Source organism: Leptonychotes weddellii, chromosome 1 (assembly GCF_054177405.1).
Source record: "Leptonychotes weddellii isolate Sample4059 chromosome 1, ASM5417740v2, whole genome shotgun sequence".
Taxonomy (NCBI): domain Eukaryota; kingdom Metazoa; phylum Chordata; class Mammalia; order Carnivora; family Phocidae; genus Leptonychotes; species Leptonychotes weddellii.
Window position 1 is genome coordinate 79820569 of NC_138369.1, and position 19589 is coordinate 79840157.

Genomic DNA, 19589 nt, shown 5'->3' on the forward strand with positions numbered 1-19589 from the left:
CCCCACTACATTTGTATCTTTGAGGTATATACCTAGTAGTGCGATTGCTGGGTCATAGGGTAGTTCTATTTTCAACTTTTTGAGGAACCTCCATTCTGTTTTCCAGAGTGGCTGTACCAGCTTTCATGGAATCATACTGTATTAATTTGTGTTTTTGTGAATGGCTTATTTCACTTCACTTAATGTCCTTAAGGTTTATCCATGTTGTAGCATGTGACAGGAAGCTTTTCCTTTTTAAGGTTGATATTCCACTGTATGTATACCACATTTTGCTTATTCATTCATCCATCGATGGGCACTTGGGTTGCTTCTGTGTTTCAGTTATTGTGAGTAATGTTGCTGTGAATATGGGTGTACAGATATCTCTTTGAGATCCTGGTTTCCATTCTTTTTGGTATATTGCCAGAAGTGGAATTTCTAGATCACATGATAATTTTTAAATTTTTGAGGAACCTCTATGCTGTTTTCCACAGTGGCTGTACCAGTTTACATTCCCACCAATAATGTGCAAAAGTTGCAATTTCTCCACATCCTCGCCAATATTACTTATTTTCTGTTTGGTAGTAGCCATCCCAGTTGTTTGTGTTGTGGTACCCCGTTCTAGTTATGATTTGTATTTACCTAATGGTTAGTGATACTGGGCTGCAGGGGCAGGGGCTTGCAGGGGCTTGCAGCGGTTGGTTAAGGAGGTACAACAATGGCCACCTACCTCTCTAACTACATCTCTGTAACCAGAATCACCAGTGGGTGATCCCTCGTATTTGGAGGACGGAGTGCTTTTCGCCTGCACTGGCTCCTGAAAGCCCTGTGTGGCTGCTCCAGGAATATATGTCCAGCTGCTTGCCTTGTGGCTAGGGGGCAGTGGATGAGTAGCTGCTATTGTGCTAAGAGCTAAAATGGACTGAAATTAGCCACAGTTTATTCTCCAGATTTTCCGCTGGGAGTTGGAAGCCTTCAATAGACTAGAGTTTCAAAAAGATTTTTTTTTTTTTAAGATTTTTATTCATTTATTTGACAGAGAGACACAGCGAGAGAGGGAACATAAGCAGGGGAGCGGGGGTGAGAGAAGTAGGCTTCCTGCCAAACAGGGAGCCCGACGCGGGGCTCGATCCCAGGATCCTGGGATCATGACCTGAGCAGAAGGCAGACGCTTAACGACTGAGCTACCCAGGCGCCCAGGAGTTTCAAAAAGTTTTATCAGACAGATTGTGTCAGTGCAGTTGTTGTCTAGGACAATCTGTTGAGGACAGATTCCCGGTGCTTCCCTCTCTGCCATCTTCCCAGAATCCTCTATAGATGGCTTTGGCTTTTTGTACTGTCCTCAGCTATGTCCTATGATTTATAGAAATTGGACTCAGAACCAAGAAATGGCTAAAAGTGGACATACTTCTCTTATGCTGATGGAACCCAGGGGAAGGAAAAAAGTTGGGGGTTGGGCAAGGAGTCATTGGACTTTTTCATCTTGCCTGGGTCCTCCAGACCCCATTTTCTTTCCCAGGAGGTGGCCTGAGGCTTGGCCCTTCACATACCTCTGTCCCCATTGGCTCCTGCTACCTCCCTTTCCCCATATGTCCTGCCTAGAGGTGGGCAGACATTGAGGACTCAGAGTAAAGTAGCACCCGCCTCTTTGCCTTGCCTTGTAATTGCTGGGTACCCTCTGGTGGATGTGAAGGGCTCTAAACAGAGGTCCTGGCTCCAGGATAAGTGTTGGCCCTGTATATTCCGCCTAAGATTGTCATTCATTTTTTCAGCCAGCTTTGTGCAGATAGGGGTGCTGGGCCTGAGGTGTGTTTGGAGCTGGGGTAAGAGTGAATGGAGTCTCTCTGAGCTTATGTCCTGTTGGAACTTTTGGGAAACTACTGCCAAGGAGTGGAAAGAGGGTATTTGCCACAGAAAGTAATAAGCCAACCATCCCACCTGTTATGGGGAGAAACTGTATATAATTTTGGGAGAACCTGTGCTGATTAGGTCTCTTGCCTCCAGCACAGAATTTCTGTGACTAAAAGCCAAATGTAGTTTTATTACTGCCTTTATCTTTCTGTAGGTAGTGCCTTGAACACCTCTGTAACCACATGCCTTGCCTTTCTCTTTTGGCAGAGGAACGTCCTGGCATCTGGAGTCATCCCTCAGATTTCTCTGATCATGGGCCCGTGTGCTGGTGGGGCTGTGTATTCCCCTGCTCTAACTGATTTCACGTTCATGGTAAAGGTAAGAAAGAAGGGCCTGTTTCTCCTGCCCTTTGAGAATTGTGTAGTAACTCACATGCAATAAAAATAGTTCCTGACCTAGATCTGGGTTATCTGCATTATCAGTGCTCTCAGCATAGTAATGATAAAAGTCTTAATGGAGAGAAGGTTTTGGCATGAAATTTGTAGCTTGTGGGACTTCTGTGGCAGAATGTGTACTTCATTGGTGGGTGATTTTACTTGTTGATTTGGATTGCAAATGATTCTTTTCTGTAATCTACTTTATTGGGAAGTTGTTTCTTATGTCCTGCCTTTATTTCTTCGGCTGTTTGCCGTTTCATTACATATTGTCTATAATGGTAAATCTCATCTCTAACTTCATTTTGAGAGGTGCTTTATCTTTAGTACATAATTTTGATAGAATGAGATTTCTAATTTTAAATGAGGCCTACTTGCATTTATACATGGGTAATTACTTTAACTTGATACCTTTTTAAAAAATTAGTCTTTTCCTCATAAAATATATTTAATAATAATGAGCAATAAACGCCAAGACAGATTTGGGGAGGGGGAGGTAAAGATAGTCCTCCAATATGAGGAGAATGCTGTAAATAGAGGGAATGTAAATAGGGAACACCTTTTTCTTGAGCGTAGTTTGGCAGTAGGAATTGAGAAATTTTGAAAAGTGCTTACTCTTTGATCCAGATATTCTGTTCTTAGTGACAGACTGAAAGCAACCTATATGTTCAACAGGGGTGGGCTTTAAAAATTCAGATGATTGGGGCGCCTGGGTGGCTCAGATGGTTAAGCGTCTGCCTTTGGCTCAGGTCATGATCCTAGGGTCCTGGGATCGAGCCCCACGTCCAGCTCCTGGCTCGGCGGGGAGCCTGCTTCTCCCTCTCCCCCTGTCTCTCCCCCTGTTCATGCACTCTCTCTCTCAGTATCTCTGTGTCTCAAATGAATTAAAAAAAAAAAATCTTTAAGAATTCAGATGACCACATCTCTTCCTGAACAAAGCAGAACTCCCTCTACCTTGCCTACGAAATTGATATATACAGTACCTCCCTAAGCTCACCCAGTCCTCTTCTTCCTGCCGGGAACAGAGGTGGCAATTCCTTTGGCTAAGTCCCTTCTCTACCCCTCTTCCTACATTTGTGCCTATCATGTACTGCGACTCTTGACACCCTGTCAGTAGCCAGCCTTCTGTCCATTCTCTTCTATCTACCATCTTCAGCCTCTCCCTTGGTACTGGGTCCTCCCATCAGAACTATCCCCTGTTCAGGTATTTCCTATCTTCAAAACAACCACAAAAGCCCTCCCCTAGTCTGTGTCTCCCTGTGGCTATTGCCCTATTCCTATCTTCCCATCCTCTCCTTAACATATTCCAATTTGGCTCTACCCCCTCACTCCACTAAAACCTTTTTTTTTTTTTTTTTAAGGTCATCAGTGATTTCTGTGTCACTGTAAATGATCTTTAACATGCATTTTCCTCAGAGTATTAGCAACATTCGTTTTCCTTTGCTTCCACTCTGTCGTCTCTGGCACTTCTTCTCACCTCTCCAGCCTTCTTGGTGTCCCTTGCTAACCCTACTGTTAGTTAGCCAGCACCTCTGGCATCTCAGATGATTACCATTTCTTTTTTGTGGTGAGAACATATTAAGATCTACTCTCCTAGCAATTGTCAAGTATATAATACAGCATTACCAGTAGGAATCACTGTGCTGTACATGAGATCCCCAGAACTTATTCATCTTATAACTGGAAGTTTACACCTTTCACCAGCACCTCCTCATTTCCTCCAGTCCTCAGCCCCTGGTAACCACCATTCTACTGTTTTTATGAGTTCGGCTTTTTATATTCCACACATAAGTGAGATCATACATTACCTGTCGTTCTCTTTCTGATTTTATTTCACTTAGCACATGCATTTATACATGGGTAATGATTAGCCATGAGTGAAATGCTCTCAAGGTCCGCCCATGTTGTTGCGAACGGCAGGATTTCCTTTGTTGTAACTGAATAATGTCTGTATTGCATTTTCTTTATCCATTCATCCATTGCTGGACACTTAGGTTGTTTTCGTATCTTGGCTTTTGTAAATACGGCGCAGTGAACATGGGAGTACAAATATCTGAGATCTTGATTTCATTTTCTTTTAAAAAAATTTTTAATTCTAATGTAGTTAACATACAGTGTTAGTTTCAGGTGTACAGTATAGCGATTCAACAATTCCATATATCACTCAGTGCTCTTCAAAATAAGTGCACTCTTAATCCCCTTCACCTATTTCATCCATCCCCCACCCACCTCCCCTATAGTTAAGAGTCTGTTTTTTGGTTTGTCTTTTTTTCCCTTTGTTCATTTGTTTTGTTTCTTAAATTCCACATATGAGTGAAATCATATGGTATTTGTTTTTCTCTGACTTATTTCACTTAGCCTTATACTCTAACTCTACCCATGTTGTTGCAAATGGCAAGATTTCATTCTTTTTTATGGCTGAATAATATTCCTGTGTGTGTGTGTGTGTGTGTGTGTGTATCACATCTTTATCCATTCATCAATCGACATTTGGGGGCTGTTTCCATAATTTGGCTATTGTAAATAACGCTGCAATAAACCTAGGGGTACATGTATCCCTTTGAATTAGTGTTTTTGTATTCTTTGGTAGTATGATTACTGGATCATAGGGTAGTTTTTTAAAAAATTTTTTGAGGAACCTCCATACTGTTTTCCACAGTGGCTGTGCCAGTTTGCATTCCCACTGACAGTGCACAAGAGTTCCTTTTTCTCCACATCCTCGCCAACACTTGTTTCTTGTGTTTTTGATTTTAGCCATTCTGATAGGTGTGAGGTGATATCTCATTGTGGTTTTGATTTGCATTTCCCTGAAGATGAGTGATGTTGAACATCTTTTCATGTGTCTGTTAGCCATCTGTATGTCTTCTTTGGAGAAATGTCTGTTCATGCCTTCTCTCCATTTTTTTGTTTGGGTTATTTGTTTTGGGGGTGTTGAGTTCTATCAGTTCTTTATGTATTTTAGATACTAACCCTTTATCACATATGTCATTTTCAAATATCTTTTCCCATTTAGTAGGTTGTCTTTTAGTTTTGTTGATGGTTTCCTTTGCATATATATCCAAAAGTAGAATTATTGGATCATATGATAATTCTATTTTAATTTTTTGAGGAACTTCCCTACTGTTTTCCATAGTGGCTGTATTAATTTACATTCCCAGCGGTGCACAAGGGTTCCCTTTCCTCCACATTCTTGCCAACACTTATTTCTTGTCTTTTTGATAATAGCCATTCTAACAGGTTGAGGTGGTACCTCCTTTTGGTTTTGATTTACATTTCCCTGATGATTAGTGATGTTGTATCTTTTCATATACTTGTTGACCATTTGTAGGTCTTCCTTGGAGAAATGTCTATTGAGATACTCTGTTCATTAAAAATTTTTTTCTAGCTTTATTGATATAATTGTCATATAACACCATGTAGGTTTAAAGTGTATAATGTGATAGCTTTATACATATATATATTGTGAAATGTTTATCACAATAAGATAAGTTAACACATTTTTTTTTTTAAAGATTTTATTTATTTATTTGAGAGAGAGAGAATGAGAGAGAGCCCATGAGAGGGGGGAGGGTCAGAGGGAGAAGCAGACTCCCCGCCGAGCAGGGAGTCTGATGCGGGACTTGATCCAGGGACTCCAGGATCATGACCTGAGCCGAACGCAGTCGCTTAACCAACTGAGCCACCCAGGCGCCCAGTTAACACATTTTTCACTTCACATAATTACCATTTTGGATTTTTACTGTAGTTGTTATTGAGTTGTAGGTGTTCTTTAAATATTTTTGTTATTAACCCCTTTTCAGATATGATTTGCAAATACTTTCTCTCATTCAGTAGGTTGCCTTTTCATTTTGTTGATTTTCTTTTGCTGTGTAGAAGCTTTTTATTTAGTTTGATGTCCTACTTGTTAATTTTTGCTTTTGTTGCTTATGCTTTTGGTGTCATATCCATAAAATTGTTCCCTATATATATATTTTTTTTAATTAAAAAAAATTTTTTTAAACATTTTATTTATTTGAGAGTGAGCGAGGGAGAGTGCACAAGCAGGGGAGGGGCAGAGGGAGAGGGAGAAGCAGGCTCCTGCTGAACAGGGAGCCCTATGCGGGGCTCGATCCCAGGACCCTCTGGGGTCAAGACCTAAGCTGAAGGCAGACACTTAACTAACTGAGCCACCCAGGTGCCCCTCCCTGTGTTTTCTTCTAAGAGTTTTATGGTTTCAGGTCTTTAAGTCTTTAATCCATTTTGAGTTAATTTTTGTGGCCCACTGAATATATGGGTCTAATTGCATTCTTTTGCCTGTAGTGATCCAGTTTTCCCAAAATATTTATTGAATTAATTTATTTTTTTTAAGATTTTATTGAGAGAGAGAGAAAGAGAGCTTAAGAGTGAGAGAGAGATCACAAGCAGGGGGGAGGGGTAGAGGGAGAAGCAGACTCCCTGTTGAGCAGGGAGCCCGATGCGGGACTTGATCCCAGGACTCTGGGACCATGACCTGAGCCACCCAGGTGCCCCCAAAATCATTTATTGAAGAGCCATAGCTCTCTTCTTGTTGAATATTCTTGGCTCCCTTGTCAAATATTAGTTGACAGTATATATGAGGGTTTACTTTTGGGCTCTTGATTCTGCTCTATTGGTTTGTGTGTGTGTTTTTATGCCAGTACTATACTGTTTTGATTACTATAACTTTGTAGTATAGTTTGAAATCCAAAAGTATGGTGCCTCTAGCTTTATTCATCTTTGTCAGGATTGTTTTGGGTATTTGGGGTCTTTTGTGGTTCTATACAAATTTTAGATTGTTTTTTCTATTTCTGTCAAAAATGCCAATGGAATATTGAAAGGAATTGCATTGAATCTATAGATGGCTCTGGGTAGTATGGACATTTTAACAATATTCTTATCCAGGAACATGGGATCTCTTCCATTTATTTTTGTCATCTTCAGTATCTTTCATCGAAGTCTTAGAGTTTAATTGTATAGATCTTTTACCTCCTTTGTTAAATTCGTTTGGAATACTTTGTTATGTTTGATACTATTGTGAATGGCCTGGCTTTCTTTTTCAGATATTTTATTAGTGTATAGAAATGCTACTGATTTTGGTGTTTATGTCCTTTCTCATTAGTTATGTATTAGTATCCTAAGCAATCCCATCCTGTACTTGCAGAACTTTCTTTAATATCTGCATATTGGTGCCATCTCCCCTCTTTAGTCCTCCACAACTAATTATCAGGTCTTAACCATTCTATATCTTAAATATTTCATGTGTTTAATGAGTGCAATAAAAATGTTACCAGATTGATTTTTAAACAACTAGATATTTCCTTGAAAGAAGTATAATGAGAGGTTCACTCTGCCAGGTGATAAAATATAAAGTGAAATAATAAACTGTTTCATTAATTTGTAAATAAATAGACCAGGGGAACAGAACAGAATTGAGAAATAGATGTGAATATACTTGAATATTTAGTTTCTGATGAAATGGATATTATTCTATTCAGGGTCACTCATAATGTCAGTTTTTTTTATATCAAAGACCTCAAAGGTTCTAGCATTACTAAATCCGGTTGACATTTCTCAGTCATCATCTTACTTGACCTTTTAACATTTGACCTAGCTGATCATTCCTTCCTCTGAAACTTGGAAGCACCATAATTTTTGGTTTTCTTCTAGCTCTTCTCTCTTTCCCTGGGTGTTTTTATCCCATCTCAAGACTTTAAATATCCATCTATATGCTGACAGCTCTCAAATCTATGTCTTCTGGATGGAACACTCCTGAACTCTAGGATTACCCATTCAGTTGCCTACCTGTGTTTCCATTTGGCCTTCAGTGGGATCTCAAACTTGATAGGTTTTGGTCTCTTCCAAGCCACTTCCAAAGTGCTGTCCTGCAGCCTTCCCCATCTCAATAAATGGCAAGTCCAGCCTTCCAGTGGCTCAGGTAAAAAAACATTGCACCATTTTAACTCCTCTTTTTCTGTCACATGCCAAGTTCAGTTCCAGATCATACTCGCTCTACTTTAGGATATAATCTAAAATCAAATTGCTGCATACTTCTTACTACTTACACTGCTACCATTTTGATTCAAGTATCCCACCTGGATTATTGCAGAATCCTAACTTGTCTCCCTGATTCTGTCTTTGCCCCCTCTCCCATTTAATTTAAAAATTTTTAAGCACTGTTAGGTGTCTCATACTCAGGGAAGTATGTAAAATATGTACAGTTTAGCAATTATTAAGTGCAAATCCATGTAAATAACACTTAGTTTAAGAAATGGCCTCCAGGAGCCCTGCTCCCATTATCTTTCCTAATCACTATTGCCTCCATTCATCCTATCCAGAATTATTTATGATCTCAACTTTTACGGTAATTATCTGTATTTGCTTTGCTTTACAGTAAAAATTGTGGTTTGTTGCCCATTTTGACTGTTAATGTAAGGTGAAATCATATAATATTCATTCTTTTGTTCATTCTTTTGTGCATGGCTGTGACTCATTATGTTTTTAAGATTTATCCATGTTCTTTGTAAATATAGTTCATTTTAATAGCTCTGTAGTAAATTATCTTAACATATTCATCCATTCTTTTTTTTTTTTTTTTTTAAGATTTTATTTATTTATTTGACAGAGAGAGACATAGCAAGAGCAGGAACACAAGCAGGGGGAGTGGGAGAGGGAGAAGCAGGCTTCCCGCAGAGCAGGGAGCCCGATGCGGGACTCGATCCCAGGACCCCGGGATCATGACCTGAGCCGAAGGCAGACGCTTAACGACTGAGCCACCCAGGCGCCCCCATATTCATCCGTTCTACTACCTTTTGTGTTTAAAGATTTTTGCCATTGCCAATGATGCTGATCTAAACATTCTTATACCTGTACCCTGGTTTCAGGTTCTCAGAGTAAGGGCATAGTTATGTCATAGGATGTACATATCTTCAGCTTTTTTACGTAATGCCTAACTGTTCATTAAAGAGGGTAGCAGCAATTTACACTTCTATTTGCAGTGTATGAGAATTTCACTTGTTTCACATCCTTGCCAGCACTTTTATTAATATAATTTAATTATGCTAGTTCTCATGTGGTGTGATCGCTCAGTGCATTTCCATGACTAATGAGGTTTAGCACCTTTTCATATGTTTCTTCTTTTGTGGTGTGCCTGTTCATCTATTTTGCCCATTTTAAAAATTGTGGTTTTTTTCTTATTTTTAGGAGTTCTTTTTATATTCTGGATATAAGTTCTTTATCAGTTGTACGTTGCAGCTGCCTTCTCCCACGCTGTGATTTGCAGTTTTCCTCCTCTTTTTTTAAAGATTTTATTTTTATTATTTAACAGAGAGAGACAGCCAGAGAGGGAACACAAGCAGGGGGAGTGGAAGAGGGAGAACCAGGCTTCCTGCTGAGCAGGGAGCCCGATGCGGGGGCTCGAGCCCAGGACCCTGGGATCATGACCTGAGCCGAAGGCAGACGCTTGATGATTGAGCCACTCAGGCGCCCCCAGTTTTCCTCCTCAGAATGCTACCTTTTGAACAGAGTTTTTCAAAAGTCTTCATTTTGAAATTTCAAATTTTCAGAATTCTTTTTTAAATTTTATTTTTATTTTATTTTTAAAGATTTTATTTGAGAGAGAGAGTGAGAATGAGCAGGGGGAGGAGCAGAGGGAGAGGGAGAAGCAGGCTCTCCGCTGAGCAGGGAGCCCAATGTAGGACTCGATCTCAGGATCCTGGGTCATGACCTGAGCCGAAGGCAGACGCTTAACCAACTAAGCCACCCAGGTGCCCAGATTTTCGGAATTCTTAACCATTTGTGAGTGGGTTGTGTATATCATGTCTCTTTACTGTTTAATGCTTCAGTATATAATTCTTAAGAATTAGGATGTTTTCTTACACAACCAGTTAATTAAATTCAAGAAGTTTAACACTGATGCAGTACTTAAAAAAAATTGTGATAAAATATACACAAAAAAGTCGAAAATGGAAAATTTCAGTTACAGTTCTATGGCATTAGGTGCATCCACATTTTTGTGTTACCACCACCACCAGCTATCTCCAGAACTTTCTCATCTATCCCATCTTAAACTTTGTACTTACTAAACACTTACCATTCCCTACTACTCCTAGCACTGTTCTATCTGTGAATTTGTGGAATCATACAGTATTTGCCCATTTGTGACTGGCTTATTTCAGTTAGCATAATGTCTTCAAAGTTCATCCATGTTGTAATATGTGTCAGGATTCCCTTCCTTTTAAAGGCTGATTAATAGTTCTTTTGTATGTATATACCACATTTAAATACCCATTCATCTGTCAGTGAACACTTGAGCTGTTTCCATCTTTTTTTTTTTTAAGATTTTATCCATTTTTTAGAGAGCACAGAGGGAGAGTGAGAAGGAGAAGCAGACTCCCAGCTGAGCAGAGAGCCCAATGCGGGGTCAATCCCAGGACCCTGGGATCATGACCTGAGCCGAAGGCAGACGCTTAACAGATGAGCCACCCAGGCACCCCCCCTTTTTTTTTGTTTTATAAGATTTTATTTATTAGAGAGCAAGAAAGAGCACACAAGCGGGGTGGGAGGGGGAGGTGCAGAGGGAGAGGGACAAGCAGACTCCCCACTGAGTGGAGAGCTGATGTGGGACTCAATCCCAGGACCGTGAGATCATGACCTGAGCCAAAGGCAGATGCTTAATTGACTGAACCATCTAGGCACTCCAGCTGTTTCCAGCTTTTGGTTATTGCAAATAATACTGCAACAAATATTGGGGTACAAGTATCTATTTGAATCCCTGTTTTCATTCTTTGGGGCATACACCTAGGAGTGGAATTACTGGATCAGATGTTATTTCTCTTTAATATTTTTAAGAAACATCGTACTGTTTTCCACAGTGGCTGCTCCATCTTACATTCCTACCAGCAATGCACAAAGGTTCCGGTTTCTCTATATCATCATCACACTTATTATTTTGTGTTTTTTGAGACTAGTCATCCTAATGGGTGTGAAGTAGTAGTTCATGTTGGTTTTCATTTATATTTCCTAAATGATTAGTGATGTTGAGTGTCTTTATATTGTTATTGGCCATTTGTATATCTTCTTTGGAGAAATGCCGATTCAAGTTAATTTTTTTTTTTAATTGAAGTAGTTGACTTCTATATAGTTGACACATAATATTATATTAGTTTCAGGTGTACAACAGTGATTCGACAAGTCTGTACCTTATGCTGTGCTCACCATAAGTACAGCTACCATCTCTTACCATAAAATGCTATTACAGTACTATAACTGTATTTCCCACGCTGTACCTTTCGTCCTTGTGACTTATTCATTCCACAGTCAGAGGCCTGTTCCTCTCACTCCTTTTGACCTATTTTGCCCATTTCCCTACTTCCCTTCTGGAAGCCACCAATTTGTTCTCTGTATATATGAGTCTGTGTCTGCTTTTTTTTGGTTTTGTTCCCTTTGGTTTTTTTAGATTCTACATATAAGTGAAATCCTATGGTATTTGACTTGTTTCACTTATCATGATACCCTCTAGGTCCTTCCATGTTGTCACAAATGGCAAGATCTCATGTTTTTCCAAGGGTGCCTGGCTGGCTCAGTCGGTAGCGTCTGCCTTTGGCTCAGGTCATGATCCCAGGGTCCTGGGAATCAAGCCCTGCATTGGGCTCCCTGCTCCGCGGGAAGCCTGCTTCTCCCTCTCCCACTCGCCCTGCTTGTGTTCCTGCTCTCGCTATCTCTTTCTCTCAAATAAAGAAATAAAATCTTAAAAAAAAAAAAAAAAAGGTGTCATTTTTTAATGGTTGAGTAATATGCTATTGAGTGTGTGTGTGTGTGTGTATGTATTCTTTATCCCCACATCTTTATCCATCAGTGCACACTTTCGTTGCTTCCACATTTTGTCTATTGTGAGTAATTCTGCAGTAAACAGAGGGGTGCATATATCTTTCTGAATTAGTGTTTTTGTTTTCTTTGGGTAAATACCTGGTAGTGGTAGTTCTATCTTTAATTTTTTGAGGAATCTTCATACTGTTTTCCACAGTAGCTACACCAGTTTGCATTCCCACCAACAGTACACGAAGGTTCCTTTTTTTTCCCACATTCACGCCAACACTTGTTTCTTGTGTTTTGCTTTTATGGTTTTTGGTGCTATTGTAAATGGAATCAGTTCCCTAATTTCTCTTTCTACAGTTAGATTGTTAGTGTATAGGAAAACAACTGATTTCTGTGCAGTGATTTTTGTACCCTGCCACATTACTGAATTGCTGTATGAGTTCTAGTAATTTGGGGGTAGAGTCTTTTGTGTTTTCCACATAAAGTATTATGTCATCTGCAAAGAGAGTTTGACTTCTTCTTTGCCAGTTAGAATACCTTTTATTTCTTTTTGTTGTCGGATTGCTGATGCTAGGACTTCTAGTACTATGTTGAACAATAGTGGCGAGAGTGGGCATTCTTGTCATGTTCCTGATCTTAAGGGAAAAGCTCTCAGCTTTTCCCCATTGAGAATGATATTCGCTGTGGGCTTTTCATAGATGGTTTTTATGAAATTGAGGAATGTTCCCTCTATCCCTACACTCTGCAGAGTTTTAATCAGGAAAGGATGCTGTATTTTGTGAAATGCTCTTTCTGCATCAATTGAGAGGATCAGATGGTTCTTGTCTCTTCTCCTATTAATGTGTTCTATCACACTGATTGATTTGTGAATGTTGTACCACCCTTGCATCCCAGGAATAAATCCCACCTGTCGTGATGGATAATCCTTTTAATGTACTGTTGGAGCCTATTAACAAGGATCTTGTTGGGAATTTTGGCATCCATATTTATCAGGGATATTGGTCTGAAATTCTCCTTTTTGATGGAGTCTTTGCCTGGTTTTGGGATGAAGGTAATGCTGGCCTCATAGCATGAGTTTGGAAGTTTTCTTTCTGTTTCTATTTTTTGAAACAGCTTCAGGAGACTAGGTATTATTTCTTCTTTGAATGTTTGGTAGATTCCCCTGGGAATCCATCAGGCCCTGGACTCTTGTTTTTTGGGAGGTTTTTGATCACTGCTTCAATTCTGTTACTGGTTATTGGTCTATTCAGATTGTCAATTTCTTCCTGTTTCAGTCTTGGTAGTTTATAGGTTTCCAGGCAGGCATCCATTTCTTCCAGGTGGTTTAATTTATTGGCATATAGTTGTTGATAATAATTTCTAATAATTGTTTGTTTCCTTGGTGTTAGTCATGATCTCTCCCCTTTCATTCATAATTTTATTAGCCATTCTAACACGTGTGAGGTGACATCTCATTGTGGTTTTGGTTTGAATTTCCCTGATGAAGAGTGATGTTGAGCATCTTTTCATGTGTCTGTTGGCCATCTGGATGTCTTCTTTGGAGAAATGTCTATTCATATCTTCTGCCCATTTTCAGTGGGATTATTTTGGTGTTGAGTTTTGTTGGTTTTGGATATTAACCCCTTATCAGACACATCATTTGTAAATGTTTTCTCCTATTCAGTATGTTGCCTTTTTGTTTTGATCATTTCCTTTGCTTTGCAAAAGCTTTTTTTTTTAAATAACTTTTTTTTTTTTTTGGTTTTATTTATTTATTTGATAGAGCGAGAGCACATGAGAGGGGGGAGGGTCAGAGGGAGAAGCAGACTCCCTGCTGAGCAGGGAGCCTGATGTGGGACTTGATCCTAGGACTCCAGGATCATGACCTGAGCCAAAGGCAGTTGCTTAACCAACTGAGCCACCCACGTGCCCGCTTTTTTTGTTTTGGTGTAGTCCCGATAGTTTATTTTTGCTTTTGTTCTTTTGCCTGAGGAGATATATCTAGAAAAATGTTGCTTAGGCCCCTGTCAATTTTTGAATTACTTTTTGTTGTTGAGTTGTAGGAGGTTTTTTTTTAAGATTTTATTTATTTGACAGAGAGAGACACAGCGAGAGAGGGAACACAGGCAGGGAGAGTGGGAGAGGGAGAAGCAGGCTTCCTGCCGAAGAGGGAGCCCGATGCGGGGCTCGATCCCAGGACCCTGGGATCATGACCTGAGCCGAAGGCAGACGCTTAACAGATGAGCCACCCAGGTGCCCCGAGTTGAGGGGTTTTTAAAATAAATATTCTGGATATTAGTCACTTATCAGATACATGATTTGCAAATATTTTCTCCCATTCTGTGGGCTGCCTTTTCATTCTGTTGGTAGTGTCCTTTGTACAAGATTGTGATTTTGAGGGGAGCCTGGATGGCTCAGTTGTTAAGCGTCTGCCTTCAGCTCAGGTCAGGATCCCGGGGTCCTGGGATCAAGCCCCACATCAGGCTCCCTGCTCATTGGGAAGTCTGCTTCTCCCTCTCCCACTCTCCCTGCTGTATTCCCTCTCTCGCTGTTTCTCTGTCATATAAATAAATAAAATCTTAAAAAAACTTGTAATTTTGATTAAGTCTAGTTTATTATCTTATGTTGCCTCTGTATTTTTGTCTATATCTAAGAAGTCTTGCCAGATCCAGTGTCATGAGATTTTGCCCCTGTTTCCTAAGTGTTATGCTTTTAGCTCTTACTTGTAGCCCTTTGATCCTATTTCAGTTAATTTTTGTATGTGGTATAACAAAGTCCAACTTCATTCTTTTGCGTGTGAATATGCTGTTTTCCCATCACCATTTGTTGAAAAGACTGTCCTTTCTCCATTGAATGGTATAGATATCATTGCCAAACCATTTGAGCATATATATGAGGGTTCATTTCTGGGCTCTCTATGTTGTTTGACTGGTCTATATGTCTTCATGCCTGTACCACACTGTTTTGATTTCTGTAGCTTTGTGGTAGGTTTTGAAGTCAAGGAAATCAAGGAGGTGTGAGACCTCCAACTTTGCTCTTTTTCAAGATTGTTTTGGTTATACAGAGTCCTCTGAGATTCCTCATCAATTTTAGGATGGGTTTTTCTATTTTTGCAAGAAAAGTCATTGTGGTTTTGAGAGTGATGGCATTGAGTCTGTATATTGTTTTTGGTAGTGTTGACGTCTTAACAGTATTGAGTCTTTAATCTCGTGAATAGGAGATGTCTATTTGTGAGTTTTTAAATTTCTTTCAGTGATGTTTTATAGTTTTCAGTGTACAAATCTTGTGCCTTTTTTGTTAAGTCATTCCTAAGTACTTTATTCTTTTAGAAGCTATTGTAAATGAAATTGTTTTTGTAATTTCCTTTCCAGATTGTTTATTGTTGCTGTATAAAAATGCAGCTAATTTTTTTTTTTTTTTTTTTAAGCTGGAGAAAATCAAATTTAATGTCAGACCTACAGGGAATCCACACAGACATGGAAATTCCAAAGACAGGCAGAATGAGGTATATATATAGTCCTGAGCTAAGGAGCAGGAAGATTTAAAAGAGTAAATGTTTGGTAAACAAATGTTTGCTGGGCCACTCAGAAACAATGGGACATTGAAGCCTTTGATCAAACAGGCCTTGTTAAGTTCCTCCCTGTCTACCATACCTAGTTCATGGTATAATGTATTTATCCATGGTGATAGCTCTTTCTGGAGCAGATCCTCTATCTAAATTCTTTTCAGGCAGTTGTAGGGGAGGTAAAGAGCTTTTCCCGAATCTGCTGGATTTTGATTGCTTTTTAGCTTAAAATAATCTTTATGTCAAAGTGGCCCATTTTGGGGCGGCCTCCTTGGCACCTACTATATCATGATACAGCATGATACTGTAAGCCCAGAGGAACTTTGGGTCACCTTTAGTTACCCGAATTAGACCTAAGGAAACTGCTAGCTAACAATGACAGAATACTTAACTCACTTCAGTGCCTAAAAAAAAAAAATATATATATATATATAAAAGTTTTTTTTTATATTTTTTAAAACTTAAATTCAATTAATTAACATGTAATACATTATTGCTTTCAGAGTGCAGGTCTGTGATTCATCAGTCTTATATAAAACCCACTGCTCATTACATCACGTGCCCTCCTTAATGTCCATCCCCCAGTTACCCCATCCCTCCACCCCCATCTCCTCTAGCAACCCTCAGTTTATTTCCTATGATTAAGAGTCTCTTATGGTCTGTCTCCCTATCTGGTTTCCTCTTATTTTATTTTTTCCTCTCTTTCCCTATGATCCTCTGTTTTCTTAAATTTGCTCTATGTGGCTTTTGTTCCCTGAAGGCTTTACGCACAGCTTTAGAGGACGAGAATGAAAATGGTGGCCTCCCAATCTCTGGCCCCAGAGCTGAATGCTCGGGGCCCCATTCCTCAGTGAGCCCTCAGTGAAAGCAGTCAGTTAATCCTGTCTCCCTGGTCTTTGGCCACACTCGGTGCTCACCCAGCCTGTGACCGAGAGTTTCTATCTCAGGCATGCGACCCCGCTTTGAGTCTCCAAACCCTGCAGATCCTGTGCCGCTCCTCCCGGGGGAAGAAGGGGGGGTCTCGCCTGTTCTGCTGCTTGTTGGGCCCCTGCATGGAGACTAGTTGCCCAGTTGTGCTGCGGATCATGGTTTATGGCAACCCCGAGCTGAGAGCCCACTTCTGGGCTCACTGTTTGCAGCCGGCTTCCCCGCTCCGATACCTGGGAGCTCTGCCGCACTCAGGTACCCCCAGTCTTCCTGTGACCCTGAGGATCCTGAGACCACACTGTCCCAGAGAGGGTTCTATCCCCGCTTAGCTGCCTGAGCAATGTCTCAAGTGGGAGCAGACTTCTAAAAGTTCCGATTTTTGTGCTCCACTGCTCTCTTACTTGCCGGTAGCCGGCTGATGGAGGCTTCCGATCCCCTGCAGTGTGTCTTCTCATATATTGCCTTAGATTCACTTCTCCACGCTCTTACCTTGCAGAAAGTGGTTGCTTTTCTGTTCATAGAATTTCTGCTATTTTCTTTGATCTCCGATTGAGTTTGCAGGTGTTCAGAATGATTTGATAGCTATCTAGCTGAATTCCTAGGATCAGACGAAATTAAGGTCTCCTACTCCTCCACCATCTTGGACTCCTCTTTCTCCTAAAAAAAAGTGGTTGAATGTAATTTTCAGTTTGCTTTTGAATTTAGATGCAACCAAACCTCCACTCTCAGCTCTGCATTAAATGACAGTGGTCATTGCCTCCTTTTTCATCTTAAGTCTGAAATAAGGGTGCTGGACCCAGAGCTAATAGCCCTCCTCGAGTCCAAGCAATTCAGGCAACTGAGAGGGTGTCTACAATGTAGCTAATTTTGTATCGAGCAACTTTGATTAATTTGTTTGTTCATTTTTTTTTTTTCCCCCTGGAGGATCTTTAGTTTTCTACATATAAAATAATGTCATCTGCAGACAGATCATTTTACTTCATCATTTCTGATTTGTACGTCTTTTCTTTTTTCTTGTCTAATTGCTCTGGCTCGACTTCTAGTACTGTGTTGATTAGAAGTGGTGAAAGTAGGCATTCTTGCCTTGTTACCTGAACTTAGAAGAAAAGCTTTCAGTCTTTCACCACAGTATGATACTAGCTGTGGGTTTTTCATAAATTGCCTTTATTATGTTTTCTGTTTCTAGTTTTCTGAGTATTTTTATCATGCTAGGGTGTTGAATTTTGTCAGATGCTTTTTCTACGTCGATTGTGATGAGCATGTAATTTTTTCCCCTTTGTTTATTGAGGTATTACATTGCTGTCTGTGTGTTGGACCATTCATACATGTCAGGAAAAAATTCCAATTGGTCTTGTTGTATAATTCTTTTAAAATGTTGAGTTAGGTTTGCCAGTATTTTGAGTATTTTTGTATCAGTATTTATATGGGATATTGATCTGTAGCTTTCTTTTCTGTCTTTGTCTGGCTTCGGCATTAAGGTAATGGTGGACCTTCCAACACTTAGGAAGTGTTTCATCCTCTAATTTTTTTGGAAGAGTTTGAGAGGGATTGATGTTTAATCCTTCTTGAAATGTTTGGTAGAATTCACTGGTGAAGCCATTTGTTACTGATTAGTCTTAAAGGTTGCTGTTTCTAGGAATTGTTCATTTCATCTAGGTTATGCAATTTGGTGTAGAATTGTTCATAGTACTCTTATCTTTTTATTTCTGTAGAATTGGTAGTAATGTCATTTTCATTCCTTATTTTAGTAATTTGAGTCTCTTTTTCTTAGTCCATCTAGCAAAAGGTATGTCGATTTTGCTAATCTTTTTGAAGAATGAACTTTTGGTTCCATTGAGGGATGTATGTGTGTGTATGTGTGTGTATCTATTTATATCTTGCTTTTCTAGCTTTTTTTCATGCTCTGATCTTTATTTTATTCTTTCTGCTAACTTTAGTTTAGTTGGTTCTTTTTTTCTTAAGGTACAAAGTTAGGTTATTTGGGATCTTTCTTCTTTCCTAGTGTGTTTACAGCTATGACTTCCCCTCTTAGCACTGCTTTTATTGTATCAGATAAGTTTTTATATGTTGTGTTTTCACTTCCATTTGTCTCAAGTTATTTTCCAATTTCACCCGATTTTTGTCTTTGACACAGTGGTTTTTTTAAAGAGTGTGATGTTTAATTTCCACATACTTGAATTTTCCAGTTCTCCTTCTGTTTCTAGTTTCATCCCATTGTAAATACAAACTGTTTTTGTCATCTTTTTAAATTTATTAAGACTTGTTTTATGTGTGCCCAATATATAATCTATTCTGTATAATATTTTAGTCTCTTTGCCATTCAGATTCTGTTTGGTCAGTTGTCCCAATAATGTCCTTTATAGCATTTTTTTTCTTCCATTAAAGGATCCATTTGGGGATCACATACTGCATTTAGTTGTCCTATCCTATTAATCTTCCTTTAATCTGCAACAGCTCTTCAGACTTTGTCATGATACTGACATTTTTGAAGGCTACAAAACAAATTATTAGATTGTTCCTCAGTTGTGTTTACGTCATGTTTCCTCGTGATTAGATTCAGATTAGGTATCCCAGTGTGTCTACCATGTAAGTGATGTATCCTGCTCAGATGATCACATCTAGAGGCAAGTGATGTCCATCTGCCCTTCACCGGTGATATATGATCACTGTTCAAGGTGTTGTCTGGTTTCTCTGCTGTGTAGTTATTGTTTTTCCTTTTGTAACTGATTAATACTTGTTGGGAGATAGAGACCATGCCAGGAGGCTACTCGACGTTATACTCGACGTTATACTCGACGTTATACTCGACGTTATACTCGACGTCATACTCGACGTCATACTCGACGTCATACTCGACGTCATACTCATTCTCGACGTCATACTCGACATTATTCTCGATGTTATACTCAACATTGTATGACAAATACCAATTTTTACAAAACTGGTATTTACCAGCTCTACCATTTGCTTCATATCAGTTGGCATCCTACCCTAAGGAAGAGCCCTGCTTCCTTGGGCATTTGTTTATTTCGCGGATTTGTTAT

At 39.5% G+C, this 19589-nt stretch overlaps 1 protein-coding gene across 4 annotated transcripts in view; it reads left to right on the forward strand.

Moving 5' to 3' along the window:
* PCCB (propionyl-CoA carboxylase subunit beta) overlaps positions 1–19589 on the forward strand; it is a 91535-nt gene that overhangs the window by 13760 nt on the left and 58186 nt on the right. For all 4 annotated transcript variants that reach the window (XM_006727913.3, XM_031035199.2, XM_081826809.1 and 1 more), the window contains one exon: positions 2098–2208. In XM_006727913.3, coding sequence (XP_006727976.1) covers positions 2098–2208 — 111 coding nt within the window. The remainder of the gene's footprint in view (positions 1–2097; positions 2209–19589) is intronic.